Source organism: Athalia rosae, chromosome 2, assembly GCF_917208135.1.
Source record: "Athalia rosae chromosome 2, iyAthRosa1.1, whole genome shotgun sequence".
NCBI classification, from domain to species: domain Eukaryota; kingdom Metazoa; phylum Arthropoda; class Insecta; order Hymenoptera; family Athaliidae; genus Athalia; species Athalia rosae.
The window spans coordinates 5,752,727-5,774,211 of NC_064027.1; the positions used below are offsets into that span (position 1 = coordinate 5,752,727).

A 21,485-nucleotide genomic window follows, 5' to 3' on the forward strand; every position below is an offset into this window, starting at 1 on the left:
CAATAAAATTTTGAAGTAACAAAAATTTTAATCTATATTATTTTTCCTACTTAGGAGTCACGAGAATGTCTGGCAAGACTTTTAGATGCGATGCTGTGCCGGATTTGTATGGATCGCAGTTTGGACACTGCGTTATTTCCTTGTGGTCATGCAGTGGCCTGTTTGGATTGCGCTAGACGTTGCGCTCGTTGCCCACTTTGTAGAGCGGACATTGATCACTGTCGTACAATCTATCTTCCAATCGAACTGACACACGTTGATAAACACAATTTTAAAATGTCCTCAGAAGTAGTCGGATCAAAATTCAATGTAAAATCTTCCACCGAAGAAAGAATCAGCGAGAGAATTATCGTAAACGATGACAACATCAACTATAATACGAATATTTGAGAACGCCGAGCAAGGCGGAGATTCAGCGTCTTTCAAAAACTTTTTCGAATATTCACATGTAGAATCGAGAGGATATACTGAGAGTGAAGGGTTTCGTTCAACGCCTCAATCAATAAAATGTGTTGTTCCTCTTCAAATTCCGGATACGTGATACAATTTGCCCGGAAATAAGTACGATGTGTATCAGAATGTGTGAATTTTTTCACCAAAGGATTATTGGCAATTCGTTTTAATCTTTATGTGTCATCAGGAATAGCATTGCAATGTAATCAGAAGGTCGAAACATTTCACCTCTAGACCATTGCCCATGGTGTTCATCTCACAATTTTTACCCTGGAAAATCACAGTAGACGTTACAGTCTAAATACCAGCAATTGGTGTTTGACAAGAGTATTAAAACCTGTCAACTTAAAAGGTTTGTCTTCTGTAGCATCAGATCTAAATCGAATTTGTACAAACCTATACCTATATCCAATGACAATATTTTACTTTTATCACATAGTTTTCCAATTTTAGCTACTACATCGACTCAATATAATGTTTGAATTTTATGTATTGAGTTCCCCGGAAATTCGATAGGGAGATCGACAAAAGGGCATTGGATTTTGTCTCTTACTTTTCATTTTCATTTATCTTTATTTTCTTTCCGTTCAAGGAATTTATCCTAAGAAATATTCGTTTATTTATTTTACTATTATTACATTTTTTTTTCATTGTGGAGTAAGAAGCAAGGCTGCTCAAGGTAAGTTCGTAGGCTTTAGAGTCCAAGCATTATTTGATAACACTGATCTGCTTTTGAAATGAAACTCAAGTCGTGTTAAATACCAAAGAGGAGTTTGCCACTTTACGTTGAAACTTATAAATAATATGAAATCTATGAAATCAGAAAAAATTTTATTGCCATGATTAGTTAGCCATTAGAGTCCAAGTATTGGATAGACAGAGGAGTTCCTCCATCCAGTTCAGTGTTTAATTCATATTCGCAAAGACGACTGAACACTAAACATAGTTTGAATTTATGAACTATTAATTAAACTTGATAGTTCAAGTCGTAGGTCAAAAGTTAAAAATGAATACTTCAGTTTGTGAAAGTGTCATCATATCACGCATGGACTCGAGAAATAATTTAATCCAGTTGGCTGGTAAAAGTGCTGTGAACAAAGAGGATGTTTGATGAAAAAAGTTCACAAAATCATACTTAACGAACTTATGGTAATTTTAAAAGTCATATAACTAAGATATCAGTGATAGAGATATGGCAAGGAAAAGAAAAAAAAAATTAAATTAGTAAAGAAAAAAATGAGTAAAGTAAAAATCATATAAAAATTGCATAGTTATTAAGGGATTTTTATTTTCAAGTGATAAATGGACCAATGTTTTTATTGATTACAAATTACAATACAATTTATATCAGTTCCCATAAAAGGGTATTTCTTATAATTTTCATTTATTCATTCTGTTTTATTCTCTATTATCTTCCTTTATTTCATTGAGCTGAACCAGACGTGACCCTAGGGGTACCGAGGTCAACAATTTTATCAGAGGCACTGACCCTTGGTGTAAATTAGTGTATAGCATTCGTATATGTACACATATTAATCGTAATACACGAGCTTACGGGTTACAGAGCCATCTCGTTGATATCTTTATTTATACAACACGTTTATTAAGGGAAAAAGTATGAATAATCTCTCAAGATTATTATTAAACTCTTGGACATAGTATTCAAGTTCTAAAATTACTGTCGACTTTGTTATGATTTCAGCTAGTTTTCAGATTGGTACAGGTCATTTTTTATTCAATCTCATTTATTGGCGATCCCTATATCGCCCAATAATCTGCTGATGTGTTTACAGCAATAGATAGTTCTACTTATATAAATATAACTCCAAATAATAAAAAACCGCATTCATAGGTAATGACTCCGAACTACACAGATCTGGTCGTTTAATGTCATCGAATTACATGATTATATTAAATACAATTAGTATACCAGCGAGAAATATTGACAGATGGTTGAAATTCGTATTCTCGTAAAAAAAAAAAATCTTCAAATTTCATTTCTCTACCCCATTTCATAGTAATTCTGTCAAGTGAACATCTATGAAACATCCCGTACACAAGCAGCATACGTTAAAACCATAATATCTGTTTTATGTGCATAAAAAAAGTAGCGAGATAACCCTGGTGAAGATCAAACGAACAAAAGTCATAGGTTCACCAAATGTCAAATCCGATTTATACCAGGCTGGTCCATGATTGATAATCCTAAGAGAAAGACATAATAAAAACTACAATACATTAATTCAATAATTATCCATGTTACAACTACGTAGAAACACGCTGTTGAATAAGATGTGAAATTTTTGTAGCACGTAGATCTAGCCCAGCTCTGCGATTTGACGGAATAATTCTGTTATCAACGTCGATCTCGATCTGGGGATTCGAAATAGATTAGCATAAATTGATATGGAAATCATGTTTTGTATGTCAAATTTATGGGACTTTTTGTGAAACTTTGCGACACCCTTTGCCTGCACTGTTTACAACAATAGCTTCATCTAGTGATACCATACATATAACTAAAAACTTATCAATTTTGTTTCATCTTCTAACGAAAAATCATCGTGTCATGGAATTAGAATAAGATTTGTGCCGATATCAAATGAACGATTTGTAATATATGTGTGTGCGTGCGAATGATCGAGAGATAGAGAGAGAAGAAAGAGAGACGAGGCAATTATTATAGTCATACATCAATGCAATGTACACTTAGTCTATAATTATACCTGTAAGTTTAAGGCATAATAATAGTGTTAAAAACATTTAATATTCGTTGGTAATAACACGCAATCAAAAATGAAATTTCAAACTAACGTTTTAAGTTTCTTTTAAGGAAAATAATTAAATAATAGAAATATAAGCAATTTTGCATGTCGAAGCAGTAACAAATACATAAGTATCAACTATCATATAATTTCAATTTGCAACCTTAGCAGGATATTTCAATGCAAATTGGTTTTACTTCATTGTCGTTCAATATGAAAAGTATACAGTGTGTAAAATTTCAGCTATGTCACAAATGGTCGTAACTAACGTAGTATATTAATATCTGAATTCACTTTTTTTCTGGTGTAATAAGTTGTCTGCATAATTTTATCGGTACTTCAATTATCAGATAACTTAGAAAATGCCCAAAAAGTTTAAAGTCTTGGTACAGAGGTGATTAAGTAAGAAGCTCGATGGGATTTGTTAATACTTATTTCTTCTACAGCATTGAACTAGAATCGCGAACCCCCCGAAAATATGTTTGTACTTCTACTGTGTGTCTATTCAACAATGATACTACGTATAATTAAATATTAAATTCTTGTGATTATCTCTGTATAGAATATATATATATCGGAAAATGCAAAAACGAAAAAAAAATGTAGTGTATATCTCTGTACGATCGTGGTAGAAACGGAGAGTCATCAGGATCATTATTTGCAAAGAGTATTTTTAAAGTATTTTCAATTATTTTTTAGTATAACGATATAAAATGATATGCCACTTTGATGGTGATACATAAATGGAAACACCTTATACGGCATAATACCGTGTACTATGTCTTAAGATGATGATTAAATACCAATATCATTGACAAGTGGAAGATAGTGAAATTATTACCATTCTATATACCGTTTCCTACTTTTCCATTCACTCATACTCACTTATTATGAGGTTCCTTAACATCTTGAATTCAAGACTTAAGAATCTAGCCTGTACGTTGGTAATTAAAAACAGAATGTCATGTTCATGCTACGTAGTTAAAGATCAGATAACATGCTTTGATCAAAAACTGAAAATTTCCTTTCCACTGTGAAACTTTTTTCTGTTCTGCGTTTTCATGTGCAGAAAGTAAAAAATACTGTGCCGTACTCACAAATAGATACTCCAGTTTGTCGAGCGTTTAGTGTTGGAAATTCAAAACCTAGATGATATCCAGTTTCATTTCGATCAACACAATGCCGTGTACAGAAAGTTGCAATAATTTCAATTCGCGTATCGCGTATTACATCCGTATTCTGTTGAGTTAGCTGTTTCGCGGGTGAGTTCAAAACCCGCGCGTCATTGAGAATCGAAGTACGTGCGTCGCCGCGCAACGCCAGGGGATTGGCTGAGAGCACTGCACTGTCACATGATGGAGTTGGGTGGCATCATGGGACGCGAATCGCAATTTTACAACATGGCTGCCGAATGAGATCAAAGTTGCGGTGCTGTACTTTAGGAAAATGTATTTTTCGTAGCCTCGGTAACCCTTTTACTATTATTTTTACGTTGTTATTATTAAAATACGCGTCCAAGATTAAAATAACGGTGTGAAAATTGTGTAAATATGGATACATCCCTGTGTAATAGTGCTTTTAAGGTGACACCCCGCAATACTGTATGGAGTTCGGGAACGTATGGCAGAGACTAAAGGCCAAGATAAGAAGACCCTAGTTCTCGTAAGCGTTTCGCGTAGCTCGCTTAACCTTCGTGGAATAATTAACAATGTTGTGTGTGCCTCTTAGAATCGGCTAAACGACAAAGATGTAAGTGAACACCTCCCAACAAAGGGCAATCTCTTCTTCGGGCGCGTATTTCGGGAGCCATCCGCCAGTGTTCAGCCGCATTGGGTGTACCTAACGAAAATCATATTTCCCATCCATTTTTCCTATCGAATATAATACGCAAATTTTACCCAGACTCCTCCGTCCTACCGCATAATACCTCGCCTTTTTATCGCCGTTCATACTGTGTTATCTGTCCAGAACGATCAAAAGTTACCACCATTGTGCCCAAACTAGTTCGCTGTCGTTTTCGTTGCAGCAAGGGCTGGTTAGACCTGCTTCCCCTCTTTCGAAGGTTATCCTCTACGTCGCCGATCGCGTTTTTCTTTCAACACTTGGAATGCCACTCGTTTTCAGTCTCTCGTAGAGGGAATGAGGTCACAGCTGCACCCAAATAAACTCATTTGCATACAATAAGACTACTATACCACATCTAGTAGCCACTTTGAAATAGAGTTATGGAGCTGTGTCTCCTATTCTGCTAACATCCAGCCTCCGAATGTAGTATTTTAATTTAATAACCTGGGTGCATTCCTTTGACACAAATAATTGACCTAAATTGAGAATTACTTTTCCTGGAAAGTCAACCGATTTGCTCGTCACACTTGACATTTCGTTTGTTCAGATGCCTAAGTGGTAATTGAAACTGGTACTAAATTCTTATACCGACACACTATCTCTGTTTTGAAACGTCATACCTCCTGCAGTGTATGAATATAGTTTTTTGATTGTTTGTTCAACAAATTTCTTGTGCCATTCAAACCAGTTTCTCTTTATATTTAGAACTACCGAACTGGTGATCATACAGTTATGGTGCGTCAGTCATGCGATTAGTGGGGTTATGTTAGACACGTTATACAAGATAAGGTTCAAGCACCTCTAATCAATTCTTAAGCTCATAATAATATTGACAAAATGCAATAGTCTACGTCACTGTTCATTTTTAATTTTGAAATTCATCACTAGTAACGAGGTTTCCAAATTCACCAAATTTTTGCAACAATTCTTCATCGTTGTTAGATTAGTTTGAACATGCTATTTGCTACTGGGTCAAGTTATCGTTTTTGACACTTTACATTCATATCAGTCGTATGTACTCTAATCTAATCTAGAACACACCACACATGATCAGAGCCTATTTTTATTCAAATGAACTGTATTCCCTAGTTTAACGTCAAGCTGTATTAAAAGTGAATAGTTATATTTGCATTCGATCACTAAACAAATTTTCCTGATCACTTTTCATATACTCACTGACGCCCATAATCCTAAAGTCATTCAACGAATTGAGCCATTTTCTGATTTGTTAATAAACTTGAACCAGATTTTAGTATTGCCACACTAATGCTTCACAGTGAAGGTGTTGGCTTGATGAAAAATAATGAAGAAACATGTGTCATCTGTATTTTACAGATATGTACCAGACTTGAAACCCATGTTGGTTCTATGTGCGTTGCGATAAAGATATTCTAAGCGACGACTGAACTAACTCGATGGTTTCCTGACATGATGGAAAGTAAGTTATACGTGAAAAATGAGCCGGGACTCGAAGGGCAATCATTGGTGAATCCACCTAGTATATCCCTAGCTTCGGACGAAGGAGGTGGCCCAAGAATTTGTTTTGTGTGTGGAACTTCGGGACACAGCGAACAATATTGGCTCAAAGTAAAGCCCAGCCTCAGTGGTTCACCAAATGAACCATATTTCCCTTTTTTGGAATCCCACGAACCACCTGCAGGGTACAGAGGAGAAGGCATACGAAGTGGCGCCATCAAAGTATGCAGTCTATGCTGCGCCACACTCTTGCAACAATGGGAAAATTACGAGAGAGATGCAAGACCCCACAGCCAGAGAATTTACTGGCTAAAGCGTTGCGACGGTGGACCTTTCACCGGGGCGGAAATGGCCCTCCAAGGGGAATATGCTGCACAAGTTTTGGGACTTACCAATGATCAGCCACCTCAACCAAGGCAAGAAAATCGCCCAGTTGGTGTGTCACCCAGATTACCACCCAATTCCCCTTCGCCACGTGTTGAGCAATCAAGACCGCCATCTAATTCCATTGAACTACCTAGACCTCATTCAAATGCCGATTCTTCAAGACATTTGGAACAAGCAAGACTGACTATGGAGTCTCCGCATCAGAGGTTACAGTCTCCTCACCAGAGGTTACAGAGCCCTCGTCAAGTTGTCGAAGAGCCTAGGATTTCCAACGAAGCTGCGCTAGATTTAAGACATGCTCCTAGAAGTTCCCCCGCACCGCAACCTAGTCTACCACCTCAACCACAAGGTAAATTGATAATTTAAACGGACAATTATCAGGAATTTAATCAGTCGCAATCAACATTGATATAAGCAGTTGAAAAATGAAACTGTAAAATGCAAAGTTTACATTCCTCAGCATAGATAGAGATAATATTACGGAAATAAATGCTAGCTTTTGTAATACAGCAAGATCTAAACTCATGAAAGATTTCTTCATGCATTGTACATGAAAGAATTTAATTTAGAATTGCAATGTAGAAAACAGTGAGCCAGCTATGCATCAACCGATTATTCATTTTTCCACACCCATAGTTGTTGAACATTATACCCAACCTTGCATGAAATTTACACATTAAAAGATTCAGTAAATTTTGTTTACATACTATAGTACATACTGTTGTAATAGTAAATTTGAAAGAGTAAAGATGAAGGCCTGCAATGTCAAGGAAATATCAGTGACAGGCATTAGCAATGAACATGACTTGGTACTATGTTTGTTACGATATTCCCTAGACTATCAGTGGCGTGCAATTACAAACACTTGGAAAATTCTCATTGCAAACTAAAATCTAGTTAATGTGTAAAATTTCTTTCTTGACAAACCAAAATATTTGAATCTTTAAAAATTTTAATGGTTTACCGAAATTATTGCCTCAATTTGTATCAATGAACAACTTAGGAAATGAGAAAATCTTGGTTCAGTCATTTGATCGATGTCCTCGGTCTAATTTAGTCTTTATCTAAGGTCAATCAGAATATTTTTTGTTCTGTACTTCCAAGATCGTGGACAAAGAAGTGGTTTTTCGATTTTGTCAATGCAGAATAACCTAGGTCTAGCTATTTTTCATCTATTTGAGTATCACTGTGAATTTTGTTTATAGTTTCAATACGTCTTCAGTCATTCTGACAACACTTACCTTTGTGCAATCTTTTATTTATTACTTTCACATTGTTTTTCAAATATTTGCTCTGTTACATTCATTGACAGGCAACAGCAGTTCCTGAAGTGTAAAAATGAATAAGAGTCTTGAGGTCAATATGCAGAGCAATTTTATCTCATTCATGAGTAGTGAATAATAAATGTTGTTGTGCTCTGACTGATATTGAGTTGAATGTTTAAGCCAAAAGTTGAGATTGAATGATAAAAATTGACACAAAAATTAATATTTTACATAAACGTTTCATAGGTACTGCAAAATTTTTATTCACGTAGAAATCTAGTTCCATTTTCTTGGCACAGAATGTTTGCTGTTGATAAAATGTGCTGCAAATGAAATGATTCGCCTACATTGGCCTTAGCCCGTTTGTTCGATTTTTTTTCACATTTATTTACTACGCTATGTTAACTGAACTCACACATATAAAATAATCTTGATTCAAAGGTCACCAGTTATACAATAACTATTAAAAGATCTTGACCCGCAGTTTATTGTTAGATAAGATGTATTGCTATGATCATCATACTTCTGGCAAATAACTGATTGAAAATATTTTTAGCAATCATATATCTTCAGTTTATAAAATTTGTGATAAAAATTAGAGAGGTAGTCGCTGCGCTTTTGAAACTATTTGTCATATTACTGATAAAATTAATAATATCTCCATAATGAGGAATTCAGCTTTGATTTGAATAATATTTTTTAGAATGACAAAATGCAGATTGTCCATTCTTTATGCAGATGTCAATGACAGTGCCACCTATTTTGGACTTGTTACATAATTATCATATTAACAAATGTCAATCTAGTTGTTATATCTCATCAACCCGCTTCTTTTATTCCAGCTATTTACAGTGGCGGTTCTACTTCCAGTGTGGGTACGGATATATTAGATTTATCGATGCCTGATAAGAATTCAGTCACAGAAGTCTGTTACGTCTGTGGAGATGAATACAAGAGAGGTTCCCTGAGTCACATTGCAGCAAAGCCATTGCCAACTCCGCCACCTCCTGCTACCAGCCCACCGCCATTTTTTCCTTCACTTATGTTACATCCCAGACCTAGCAGAAGTCGGCCAATGGACAGCGCTGGACGAGTTCAGGTAAGTTTGGATTTGAGAATTATACGTCAGACACTTCTATTTTCGTATATAAGTAATCGGATAATCCTGTTTTAATACGACCTTCTTGCGCAATTCCTTTTGTAATTACATCAACTCGAATTCGTATTTTTTTTTCAGGCTTGTTCGGCTTGTCAGAACCACCTTCTTTTACAATGGAAAGCTTATACTCGCAAAGGTGTACCTCATGGCGAAAGAAACTACACTTTGCGGAAACGTCATGCTCCTGCAGTTGATACTACAACATTTATTTGTTATACCTGTGCATTGGAATATCCATCATCTAGTATTAGATTGCTATATTGCTGTTCGAATCCAGAGAAAGAAGCTTATTTTCCATTCATTTGTTCCCTGAGGCCACCGCCGGGTGCAAGTCCAATAAGTCCTCAGGGCATGGTACAAGTTTGTTCGATTTGCTACAAAGCCATTCCTCAAAAGCAGCAAGTGTTTGGAGGAGAAAATCATGAGAGCCAACAGCAACCTACTGCCACCCAACAGAATATGGATCTTCGGCAGCAAGGTGAGTATTCGTTCATCTATTTTTCAACCCTGTCAGTTCACTTGAGCAATTATTTCATGACTTCATTCAACGTACAGGTCCATCTCCAAGACCTGCTGTCCCAAAATCGCCAGCCAATTCAGCTGGAAGTGACATTCGTTTTAAACCTTATGATTTAAACAAATCAACCGCGGTTGCGAACAAACAGCGCAGCATTAATATCAAGAGTACGCCTGCCCAGCGAAATTCTCCCAGCAACGGACCAGCCGAGAATGGTACTGTTCCGGCAGGACAAAACTACAGGTGTTATATTTGCGAAAGACTCTATCCGCGAACTCACATGGAATGGTGAGTTATAATTATTGTTTTATCCATCCTCTTACATAAAAATCAATGCGACACTGCTCTAGTAAACATTATCTTGGTGTTGATTACATCGGTACTTGAGTCTTCTTTTGATTTGATCAAGACGGTTGTTTTTTGATTTTTGAACTGGTGACGTGAACGCGATTCTGGTTCAAATCAATACGACTAAATTCACTGTGTAATTCGACTCTAAACCTTTATCATGCTGATTTTCATGAAACCAGGTTATCAACTAGTCCGGAAGGAATGAATTCGCACGCCATGCATTTCCCTTGTTTACGAGGGATGGCACGAACTTCGGAAAATGCTTGCATGGATAGCCATGGACGTGTTCTAGCATGTAGTCATTGCGTGAATCATCTGGCACAGCAATGGGAGAGTATGGATGCTGAAAGGGTCCCTTTAGAACGTCGCAGGTAATTATTTATAAAATCGCGGATCTCTGAAACCCCACTTTTTTCTCTCAACACACTCGAACTTTATTTATTTCTGCATAAAGTTCTGCATAACTAAGTTTCTGAAACTGTCCAAAATTTTGATGAAGCTGACGATTGATACAAATTGTGTAGAGTAATTGGGTAATTTTAAACATTGATAAGAAGTGCTTGATATAAAACTTTTATTTATCTAATCTCGCGTAAATTGAGGTGGTCTCAGAGGCGTCTCGAATTGATAACATCATAAGATCGTTAGACATACCCTATTCGCTGTAATGTAAAGTTCTTTCCCTTTATCAAACATCTAAAATACTTCTCTTGTTAAAAATAATATTGATATTAAAATTTTTTTGTTCTGTTCAGGTACGATATTCCTAGCCCGCATCCTAACGGAGATGTGAGCCGCTCAATTGCCACTCCGCCGAGTTCAAGTTCCGACCGTACATTTGGTAGCAATCCTGGTACGTCCAGTAGTTCGATCTACTGTTTCTTGTGCGGCCTACACAGCGACCTGACCTTGGCAAGGGTTCTCTACGGGCGACCTCAAGGTCGCAACGCACCCTTTTTCCCCGAGCTGCTACTCCACCAGTCTCCACCAAACGCAGAGCAGCTCAGAGAAGATGGTTCTGCCCTAGTCTGTACATTTTGTTATCATTCTCTACTCGCCCAGTGGCGAAGATACGAAAGTTTGTCTGGCGGTCAACAACTAAATACAACCGAAAAGCAGTACAACACTCACGATTATTGCTGCTACGTTTGCGGTATTACGACTTACAGGAAGCGCGTCAGGGCGCTTCCAGTCAAAGACTTTCCCTTTTTGAGGTATCATCGACAGCCAGAAAAGAGCCTTCTATTAGAAAACGGGGATTTTGCCGTTGTGTGTTTGGATTGTTACGAAACTTTGCGGACACAGAGCTTAGAGTATGAGAGATGGGGTTTGCCTGTCGAAAAAAGAGAATACAATTGGATCGTTCAACCACCACCACCAGAAAACAGTCCAGAAGCAGCTGTAGCTAGATTACCATCGGGGGAAAGATCCGACAAAGTGGTAAATATAAATGTATTTTTCTTTGTTTCCTATGAGAATCAGATTGTGTGACGGAATTCTTTAAAGGAGGACGAGTTCTTCCGAATCAGTTGTTTGATCTTGCTTAGCATGAATGCGTGCGTCATTAAATTTGTTTTGTTAATGTTACAGATGCCACCAACGCTTGCAGTCAGATCGGTCAGAAAAAACTGTTCTCCGAAGGCGCCAGACAAGAAGGTCCCGGGGAAGCTGCCAGAAAAAGATCAAGGTAAGTAACACCAATTTCATTTTCAAACTTGAATAGAATCGGGACACGGTTTTCCCCCGCGACTCCATCGGGGCGTCAAGAATTTTTTAGTACGGAATTCACGGAGTACCGTGATTCGTTCTCACTATTACCTATTAGCATTGTACGCGTTGTATAATTCGCGAAGTATGTATGAGATAGCGAATACGTTACAAGATTAATGTAGGAACGGAAGACTGAACAAATTACCGGATTTTTCCTTGCCAGCCTCATCGTGAAGGCATTATGAAAATGAAACGTTCTCAGACAGGATACGTAAATCAGATAAGAAATATAATGAGCTATAAGGTGTTTCGTTACTGCCTGCACGTACCGAAGACGCCCCACGATGTAACAACCATACATAGTTTGTAGCCGGCCACATCTTATCCGGTACAACACACTGCGGTCATTATGTATGTGTTGGCTGTATAAATAGAAACGCTTTTCACGTCCCAAGTACTTTATTACATACAAGTTTATTTCCCAGGCATTTTTTCATTCGAATTTTTATTTTTTTGTTCATTGGGTAACTCAAGAATTGTAAAATTTAGATAGTATTATAAACTTAAAAAAAGATGCGTCTTTGTCACGGTGCAGAGATCCGAAAAAAACTCTAATAGTACAAAAGAACACGAATCTAACATTTAGTTGGAGGCAAGTGAAACATTAATAATCTTAAATTCTTATCATTATATACGTATCCCTCCGCCAGAAATGAAGAAAGTTTTCTTTTCTTTTTTTTTTTTTCTCCGGTTTCCTCTCGCACCCTCCCCAATTTAGTTAGGTTCCCTTTTCTTCGACTATAGTATACATATATCCGCGAACGAAATTAACTCGGAAGTTTTATCGGGCGCATACTTTACACGCCGCACTTTTTAAATTAAAACGTTCCCGAAGCGAAGTGGGAGCGAACGGAAGAGTGAAAATCGCGAGAGGGAAAAGAGGAAAAGGAAACTGAAAGAAGAAAGGAAAGGGGAGGAAAAATATAGAGAAAGGAATGGTAGCGACGACCACGTCGGTGACGATGGCGAAGAACGGTGGGGAGGGTAGGAAACCGTGGGGGACAACCTGTACGATGAAGGCGGGAAAATCTCGGAAGGTCTAATATTTGCCAGACCCTGTGTTATCTCCCCGTATTTCAGCGCTATCTGTTCGCCCCAGCCACATTGCCTACACTTTCGACTTTAGAGGCTTCCGTCGTTCCCAACGTCGCCCTCCAACCAACATTCTATCCCGTGGGAGACTTCGCTTCCCATATTCCCCCTTATATTATTCCACCTACTTCTACTCTCACGACGCTTCGTCTTCGTCCGTGTGTACCCATACCACGTAATGAAAGTACACCTCTTACAGGTAAATTACCTAGACACTCGCGTTACGCTGTGTATTGGTCAAAGAAATTCCGTCTTTTATCTTTTCTCGCTCCGTTATTCGAATTTTTCGCGGTTGAATTTATCCCCGATGTCTCGAGCTGTAGCCGTCTGCGCGAGGATAAAATAAAAATGGAGAGAATAAATTCCGTCTTTCAGAAAGCAAGGAAGAAAAAACAAAAAGTTGAAGAGGGAGGACTTTGTTGTTTTCAATATCATCAGTCCGCGAGGAGCATTATAATATTTTTCACCCGGGAATATAAATGATTCCTTCATTTATTACGGCGGCGATGCTTCTCTCTTTCCGGGCTGTCACTAAGCAGTCATCTAATCTTAAATCGCGATGAGCTTTTAGGGGTAGAACGGGCCAATGACTTCTCATTAAACTTTCACGAGGAAGGCGTGTTTCTTGTCTGCTTTATAACTCTACCCTCGTTGACTGATACTGCAATTTGTATAATTCCGTTGTTATTTCGTGACAAAACAGCCTCGGTGTTGCCCGTTACGGGTATACCTATGCTATAACTTATTCCTCGCGTACAACCATCAAATATTCCGTACATAATCATATGTTCGTACCCAAATTCATCTGCATGTTGCCTAGAATTTCGCACACTAATTTATCATTACAAGTGTCTCGAATTAACTATGCATATTGTACAGCTATTACATCTGGTATTAAGTAACTGAAAAACACTATCAAATATGATACATCTCGTAGATAGCTGCATTATCGTTGCAAGCTTCTGGTGATATAAAAAAAAAAAAAAAAAATCGAAAAAGTTCTCCAACTGTTGTATAATTATTTTAATGTACAACGAAAAAAAAAATTGCTGACTTTTACTGCACATCACTCGTTATCGGTTCACCCTTGATCTCGTTACAGAATCCACAGTGGGATTCTGCAAAATCATTTGGTCACGTTGTACTGGCGTATCCACAAACTTATGACCTTATACCTTGGCCCCGACCTATTTATCCGGCTTAAAACTATAGCCCATTTTATACAAGCGCAGAACTATGTACATCCCCTAGTATTATGGTTATTCGTAATTTTTTTAGTCGCCTACGATCACGTTATTATATCCGGACGATATTTTTCATTAGCATATTCATATTTATTTTTCATTCTTACTTGTTTTATAGATTTGTCAGATTGTTGCGGTATCGGGTAGTTAGTTGAGCCGCTGAAAAAAAAATTTCTGAAACGTTACAACGATTGTTTATTTATTTAATTGTTTTCTAAGCTCCATAATTACGCGATTATGATCCGATACAAATGATCAAGATCCAAGTGTTTCGATATTTTCAGTTTTTCGCTCGCATCGAAAATACTCAAGCGTGTGTTTGTAACACGGATCGATAGGAGATGATCCAGCCCTTGATTTCTGTACCTCGATATAATCAGGGGAAACGTATTGGGTGCAGTGTTTCGTCATGCGTCACCATTTAGGGTGTAGGGAATTACACGGAACTATGTGGGACCTACTAACAAAGTGATTCGTAGTCGGATAGGATATTGGAGGGGTCCTAAATTGTGCGTGTTGGCGGTGGAAAGACACGGATTAAAGACGCCCGGCGGAGATTCGAGATTCTCCCGAAGTTGAAGAACACGAAAGACGGGACGGGCGAGCCCGCGCGCCCGCAGCATGACACCGCATTGCGCCCTACACCGTTAGCTTCGACCGACCGACCGACCGACCGACCGACACCTAAATTCGAATTAGGGGATTTCTCACCCTCGTCATCTCCAACCGTTTCAACCCCGTGGCTCGACCCCGCCACCCGTCAGTTCTCCCCTTCAGTAATCGATATCGCCCCGTCATCAGGCACCGCTTCCCTCTCCACCGAATCGTATAACGCCGACGCTGCTGACTGGACGTTTAATCGGTCCTTCGACGCGAATTTTATTTCATTTTCCAGATTCCCTGTTTTTTTTTTTTTTGTTTTTTATTCAATCCTCGCGCCGTCAAAGAAAAAAGGATAGGATATTACAATAATTGACGTACCAAGACGGCGCGCAGTCATAAAGTTTTATTATTCGACATCATCGTGAATATCCGAAGCATATATTTATCGATGATATTTTAATTACACAACTTCCGACTTCAAAAGTAATAACAAAAAGTAAAATGAAAACACGGTGAAATCATGCGCGCTTCGTTCAAAACGAATAATATATAAAATAGGAATGGAGTGCGGTTGGAGAATCGTAAATTTTGAATAAAATTACGAGCATCGCTTCGTTCGCGTAAAATAAACACGCGATACGTGTACAGGCGATATCGATATCTCTGCAGCAGAGTCAGTTACAGCCTGTTCTCTGGATCTGCTGGCGCTGTTCACATCGGGCGGGCATTGCTCGGCTTAATAATTTAACCTGGAGGAAGGAGGCGAGAGAAGCAGAGGGGAAATGAGTCGAAGAGAGAGAAGGAGACAGGCTTAGGTTTTAGCACCGTGTCGGCGGCAACTCCCTTTTCTACCGTACGTTACCCATACCTGTCGGATCCTCGTCCGCTACCAACGCAAAACGTGTACACCTATTCCAGTCGAAATGGAACATAATTAATTCACGTATTAAAGATTTCCCTCGAGCCTTTATCTCATATCATAACATCCGACGATCCTCCCCTTACACTTCCCTGGAAAAGTACGGTTCATTTTGCTCACGCGTTCTCCGTAATACTCTGGGTTTTTTTTTTTTGGTTGGTTGGTTTCATTCTTTGCTTTTTTTTTTTCATGAAAAAGAACCAGGTCTGATCTAAAATAATCCGTGTACTCTGCCGACGAAACTTCTATCGCTACGATAATATACGAGATAAATTAAATGTAAAATCTGTAAAGATTTTTCATAATATTCCTCGGCCTCTTACCGGTAGGCTCGGCGCGGATCAGTCGGTATAAAAGTAAAGCGGCATCGGGGTTCTCCCTCGTTCGGCCGTGATAAAAATAATACAGCTTATTAGCCCCTGGGGGCACACGACGGGTATGAGGTACGGTCGAGCGCGTTGTTTGCCGGGAGGGTCGCGGAGGACGTGGTGCATAGGGTGGCCACGACGGGAATTATGACTGGGGGCGGACGGGAAAAGTGGAAGGGAGAAGAGAAGAGGCGACGCTGACGCCGGGGGTTGAGGCAAGTTCTCTGTCGCCGCTACGCATTGATTTTGCCCGACAGACAGCACCCGCCTGTTGGGCTCTCTTGGCTCGAGAACCAACCAGCCTCTCTGTCCCACCTCACCAACGTCCCGCGACCCCGGCCCAGGAGGCAAAAGAGCGAGGGGTCTGCGGAGGCAGGAGGTGAGAGAGCCGCAGGAGGAGGAGAAAGTTGGCTGCTGCCGCTGCCGCTGCCGCTGCCGCTGCTCCCGCCTCCCTTTGCATCACGCGTTCAGCACACCGGGTGGAGTATTCACAAACCGAAACCGCCGCGATAATATTCCTAGCCGATTTTTCTCTCCCTCGAATCATATTCGTTCGCTGATAGGGATTCGATCGAAAGGTATATTTGGAAAATTCCGAGGAAATCCGCGAGGCGCAAGATTCTCGATGCAGAAATCGATCGATACGATTGATTATCTGCGTGAAATTTGTGCCAGGATTTATTCGAACTCCGAGCGGGCAGCGCGAATGTTGCGGATGAAAAAAATACGGGCTACAAATCGCCCCTGTATCCAGACGCGCCATCCGAGCGCGCGTCATTGGTACAACATAAAAAGTCAAGGTGAAATTGGGGCTGCGTATAGTTGGTAATCGTAGCACCTGTCCAAACCTCCCTTTTCCTCGAGCACACCCTTTTCACGGGGCTCCGGTAGTTGTGTTTGGAGTTCGCACTGTTCTCCTCTTACTCCGGGTACGGACGTAATATAAATATACGTCGGGGTTTTTGTCGAGTCGCGCAACGTGCCAAGCTGCCAAACAGGGGTTCGCTGCCGCTCGAGGGGGTATGTAAGGCCGTGGGGCGCGGAGCGCAGGGCGTGTGAGGGGTTTTTTGAGAGGCTAACGGGGGGTAGGGGTAGGGGTAGGGGTGGAAGCGACCAGCTATAGAATTCTCTGCAATTTTCCAACTCTCTCCTAACCCCGGAGTTTAACGGTGGAGGAAAAGGGAAAAAAAGAAAAAAGGGAGGAGGAGAACGGAAAGAGGAAAAGAGCGCGGAGGGAAGAGGGAAGAGGGAAACAGTGATAGAGGAAAAAGAGGGAGAGTCGTCGTCTGGTTGTCGGCGGTAGAAGCGCGCGTGCCGCTTGAGCGCCAGATGGCTGTGAGGGACAGAGGGTAACGCCGACATAGGTATACGGCCGCTGAAAGAGAGGGACGGGACGACAGAAGGCGTCGAATAGATGTGAATGTGGAGGACGGGAGGTGGTGGTGGGTTGTGTGTACATCGACGTGAATTGTGGTCGTCGCCGTAGTGGGATGTGGGAATGGGAAGAAGCAGCGGCGGCGGCAAGCGAGCCAGAGCGCAACGAAGCGTCGATCGTCGGACCGCTACTTCCCTTCAGTCGAACGCCAGGCGTCGTGGGTGATGCGTCGTTGCCTGGATCGGTGTTTAATCGTAATGTCACGGGGTTTCACCCTCACCTTCGACTCGAAAAGAGAAGAAAAGTGTACAGTTTAGTTTTGACACGCGCTGTCAGGCGCACGCGCAAATAACATTACCTGTCATACTTCCTTTTCGAGTTTTGTTTTTGCATTTTTATTTTCCTCGCCGATTATATTCATCTTAGAGCCACTTGGAGACCTCTTTACGACCGAAGGCTTCTTTCCTCTCGCTTGTTGCCGACGTCTACGAGTGACAAACCACCGAATTTTCTCCTATTTGGTATACAATAGATCGTAAATATTATCGATGACGATTTAACGCACACCGTGTACGCGATCAGATGCTCCTGCTTCTCTCGCGGTGACGATATGATATAATCGTCCCTATTGGCATTTTGTGACGATATTGCAGTGCTGCACCTGAACATATTGTGTACGTGTAATTTATTTATGATATTATCGTGCGACTGCTTGTATATTTGCACACCTAGGCGATGCTGTTACAGAATAGAAAAAATTTCGAAATTAAATTTGAAATAGAAAAAAATAAAATAAAAATAGAAACAGGTAACGAAGCGTAGTCAATTAAATGTTAATGGCGCGCTACAGGCTGCCATCGTTCTTGGCTTCGGACAGAGGCCAATTAAGTTGTGATTAGTGTGCAAATTATGATAATCGTGATGATAAGTGTATTTATTGCATCTGGAAGATTTACTTCGTTCGTTATTTGCGCTTTTTGGTAAATCGAAAGAAATCCCTGCTATGTGTATTCAATATATATAATAATCCATAATTGAGATTTACGATAATTATTTATTCTTTTAATTATATTCGTCTGAAAAAAAAAAACACTCGACGCGGTTTGATTTTTGGTCATTTTTTTTTTTTTTTGAAAGAATTTTTCACACGACTAATCAGAATTTCAATAAAAATTTGCGCGTGTGTCTGTTAGGCTGACGATAAAAATTCATTACAGTAAATGAACAGAATGTGTGTGTTTGGTGAAACGTAAAAAAAGGAACAGTGTAGAAAAGAGATTTAAAAAAAAAAAATCAAAAAAAAAAAAACAATTTAAAATGGATTTTCGAGCACCGCATCCGATGATTCACTCGTCTCATGGTGGACACCCTTATTACTATCCAGGTAAATTGAAAATGAACGATCGAAATTGGTAAAAGTCCGAACGAATTTCGGAGCACCGTTATAAATTACATGTCACTCATAGTTTTTTAAGTTTTTTTCTTTCTTCATCGAGCCAATCCGGTGCATAACAGGTACGACGTTTGATCGTATGCGTGATGTGTTCGTGATAATCGCTCTTATAATTGCGCTTATCTCGGATCGATGACACGAAACTTTGTTTAATTTTTGTAACAGCCTGCAGCAGATAACCAGGATGATATAATAGGTATTAAGCTGGTGATTCGAACGTTGAGTCGAAGACTACTTAAAATTGTAATCACCACCGTGCTACTGAACATACTATACTATATAGGTATAATTCCCTCGATTTCTCTTAATCACGACAGATTAGAATTCCATGTGGAAAAAAACATCTCTTGCGAAATACCCACACCTGCGAATTCTTGGACCGTTGCACGGTGAGACTGTGAAAAATAAAAAATTCAATTAAATCAAATGAACATGTGGAAGAATGAACAAAAAAAAAATCAGGTCGCGTGGGGGCAAATATCGGTAAAACCATTCAGATTCGAGATATCAAAGACGCGCAGGCGAGGAGAAGGAGAAAATATTTGCCGTTTTCTTCTATGCGTATAATTCCGTATTCGTTGTAGACTTGGAGTCCGCAATTTATACTCTGGTAGAGGAGGTATACGTATACCTGTATCGAATCATTGAGCTGCGCCCGATCATATAATAGATGAGATTACTCGACAAGCTCGCGATGCGGTAAGAATAAGAAATTAGGAAAATAAACGACAATTCTTGTTGCACATAACGCCCCGTGTGTGTAAACGAGTATTATATCACGACAATACTATTTCGGTTGGGTTTTTTGGAGAAGTAAAGTAAATCTGGAAAATTAAAAAAATAATCAGAATCAATGGAGTTAATGGTCGCAGGGGCAAGGGGATGTACGGTCCGTGATCGTCTGTATAGTTGTTTCCTAAAGGAACGTTTTTATTACGCTTCCCTTAAATTCATTCTTGCTGGTTTTTAGTTTTTTTTATTTTTTACCTCGTTCGAAAGACACCACGCGGTGATCCTCTGAAACTTTTGAATCCAGCTCCATTAGAAACCGTGTGTGTGTGTGTGTACGTGCACACGCTCCACCATAATTCTCGTCGGGTGGTCGCCAACGGTTGCTTCGACCCAACTTTGAACCCAACTTAAACCTGAAATCCAGGCTACCATACCTGCAGACCTAACTTTGGCTAATTCTCTCGACCCGACGTGACTAAATAATGCAGCGGACGCTGCCGGCCGAAGTGCAGGTGAGACGAAGGTTTCGTGTCCTATGTGAAGAACCAAAATGTTACGTAATAGCGAAATACCTAGGAAAAGAATGAAAAAAAAAAAAAAAAACGAAGACAAAAGCGTTTCTTATGTGTCTTTATCGTCGATCCGCAGAATAATTTACAAAGGAAAAGTTTCGAACAGTTATTTTTCCTCCTTTTTTTTTTGCAATGATTTTTCCTCGTTCCCTTTACCGATCATCGCATGGCGGCATGACGGGATAACGTCCATTTAAAGACGAGTTTACCTGCATAATGTGCATCGAGGGTCGGAAACGGTCTGTCAGTTCCTCTACCTACCCTTCTTCATTTCCTTTCTATAAGTTTTATTGTCCTTTTGGCGGTCGTTCCACTTCTTACGGGTCGTCGATCGCACAAAGAGAGGCTTCACGTACACAATAAACCATTTTGACAAATATTTCCTTGTTCACTAAATAATTGCGGATCTCTATGTCCTTTTTCCTCTATCCGTATAGCCGCGGGATCGTGACTCTCCCGTGTTACGTGTAAGTAACTGCAACTTGGCTGGATATCCCATCGGTATACCTGTGTAGGTAGTGCAGCGCTCGACGAAGGGCCAAAAAGAAAACTGGGAGCGACCGAATTCGAACCACCCCTTTTGTCTACTTGTTTCACCCCATTCATTTCGAGTACATAGAAACACGTCGCGCGCTTTTGTACCCATAGAACCTCGTACACCTCATATTTACACTCATTGTCAACCTACCTACCTACCTACCTACCTACCTTCCTACCTACTTATAGGTATTACTGCTTCTCTCTAGTTCGACATCTGTCGACGTTCGACTGTAATATGCAGGATACGTGCGGCTCTACGTATCGATACGGTTCGTCGCAAATTTGGACGAGAATAAATCCAATCTATATAATCCCTTGATTAATTTTGCAAATTGATTGCTGCAGATTTTGTACGATATTTTTTTTTTCGGTCTCTCTTTTTCTCTTTTTCTCCTATGTATTTCTATACGAACGTATAGTACACGGCATATTATATGCTTGAATTGCCCTCCACCCTCATTTTGTGAGTCAACATATATCGATATCCATAAATGATGAGGGTATTTTCTGGCAGCGTTTTCCCGAAGGTGTGTGCGTATACATGTGGCTACACCATCCGCGTATGTGTGTACGGATATCGATATACATAATACATACAT

The 21,485-nt window shown here is 39.8% G+C and overlaps 2 protein-coding genes across 6 annotated transcripts in view; both read left to right on the forward strand.

The window, feature by feature from the left end:
- LOC105684648 (E3 ubiquitin-protein ligase MYLIP) overlaps positions 1-4,036 on the forward strand; it is a 108,068-nt gene extending 104,032 nt beyond the window's left edge. For all 4 annotated transcript variants that reach the window (XM_048649464.1, XM_048649465.1, XM_048649466.1 and 1 more), the window contains one exon: positions 55-4,036. In XM_048649464.1, the coding sequence (XP_048505421.1) occupies positions 55-390 (336 nt within the window). In that variant the 3' untranslated portion in view covers positions 391-4,036. The remainder of the gene's footprint in view (positions 1-54) is intronic.
- Positions 4,037-4,616: 580 nt separating this feature from the next.
- LOC105684628 overlaps positions 4,617-21,485 on the forward strand; it is a 57,146-nt gene continuing 40,277 nt past the window's right edge. The window contains exons 1-8 of one of the 2 annotated variants that reach the window (XM_012398115.3): positions 4,617-4,967; positions 6,399-7,275; positions 9,034-9,290; positions 9,429-9,828; positions 9,906-10,155; positions 10,398-10,589; positions 10,974-11,658; positions 11,809-11,905. In XM_012398115.3, coding sequence (XP_012253538.3) covers positions 6,492-7,275; positions 9,034-9,290; positions 9,429-9,828; positions 9,906-10,155; positions 10,398-10,589; positions 10,974-11,658; positions 11,809-11,905 — 2,665 coding nt within the window. In that variant the 5' untranslated portion in view covers positions 4,617-4,967; positions 6,399-6,491. The remainder of the gene's footprint in view (positions 4,968-6,398; positions 7,276-9,033; positions 9,291-9,428; positions 9,829-9,905; positions 10,156-10,397; positions 10,590-10,973; positions 11,659-11,808; positions 11,906-21,485) is intronic. The other variant, XM_048649462.1, reaches the window with a different exon arrangement.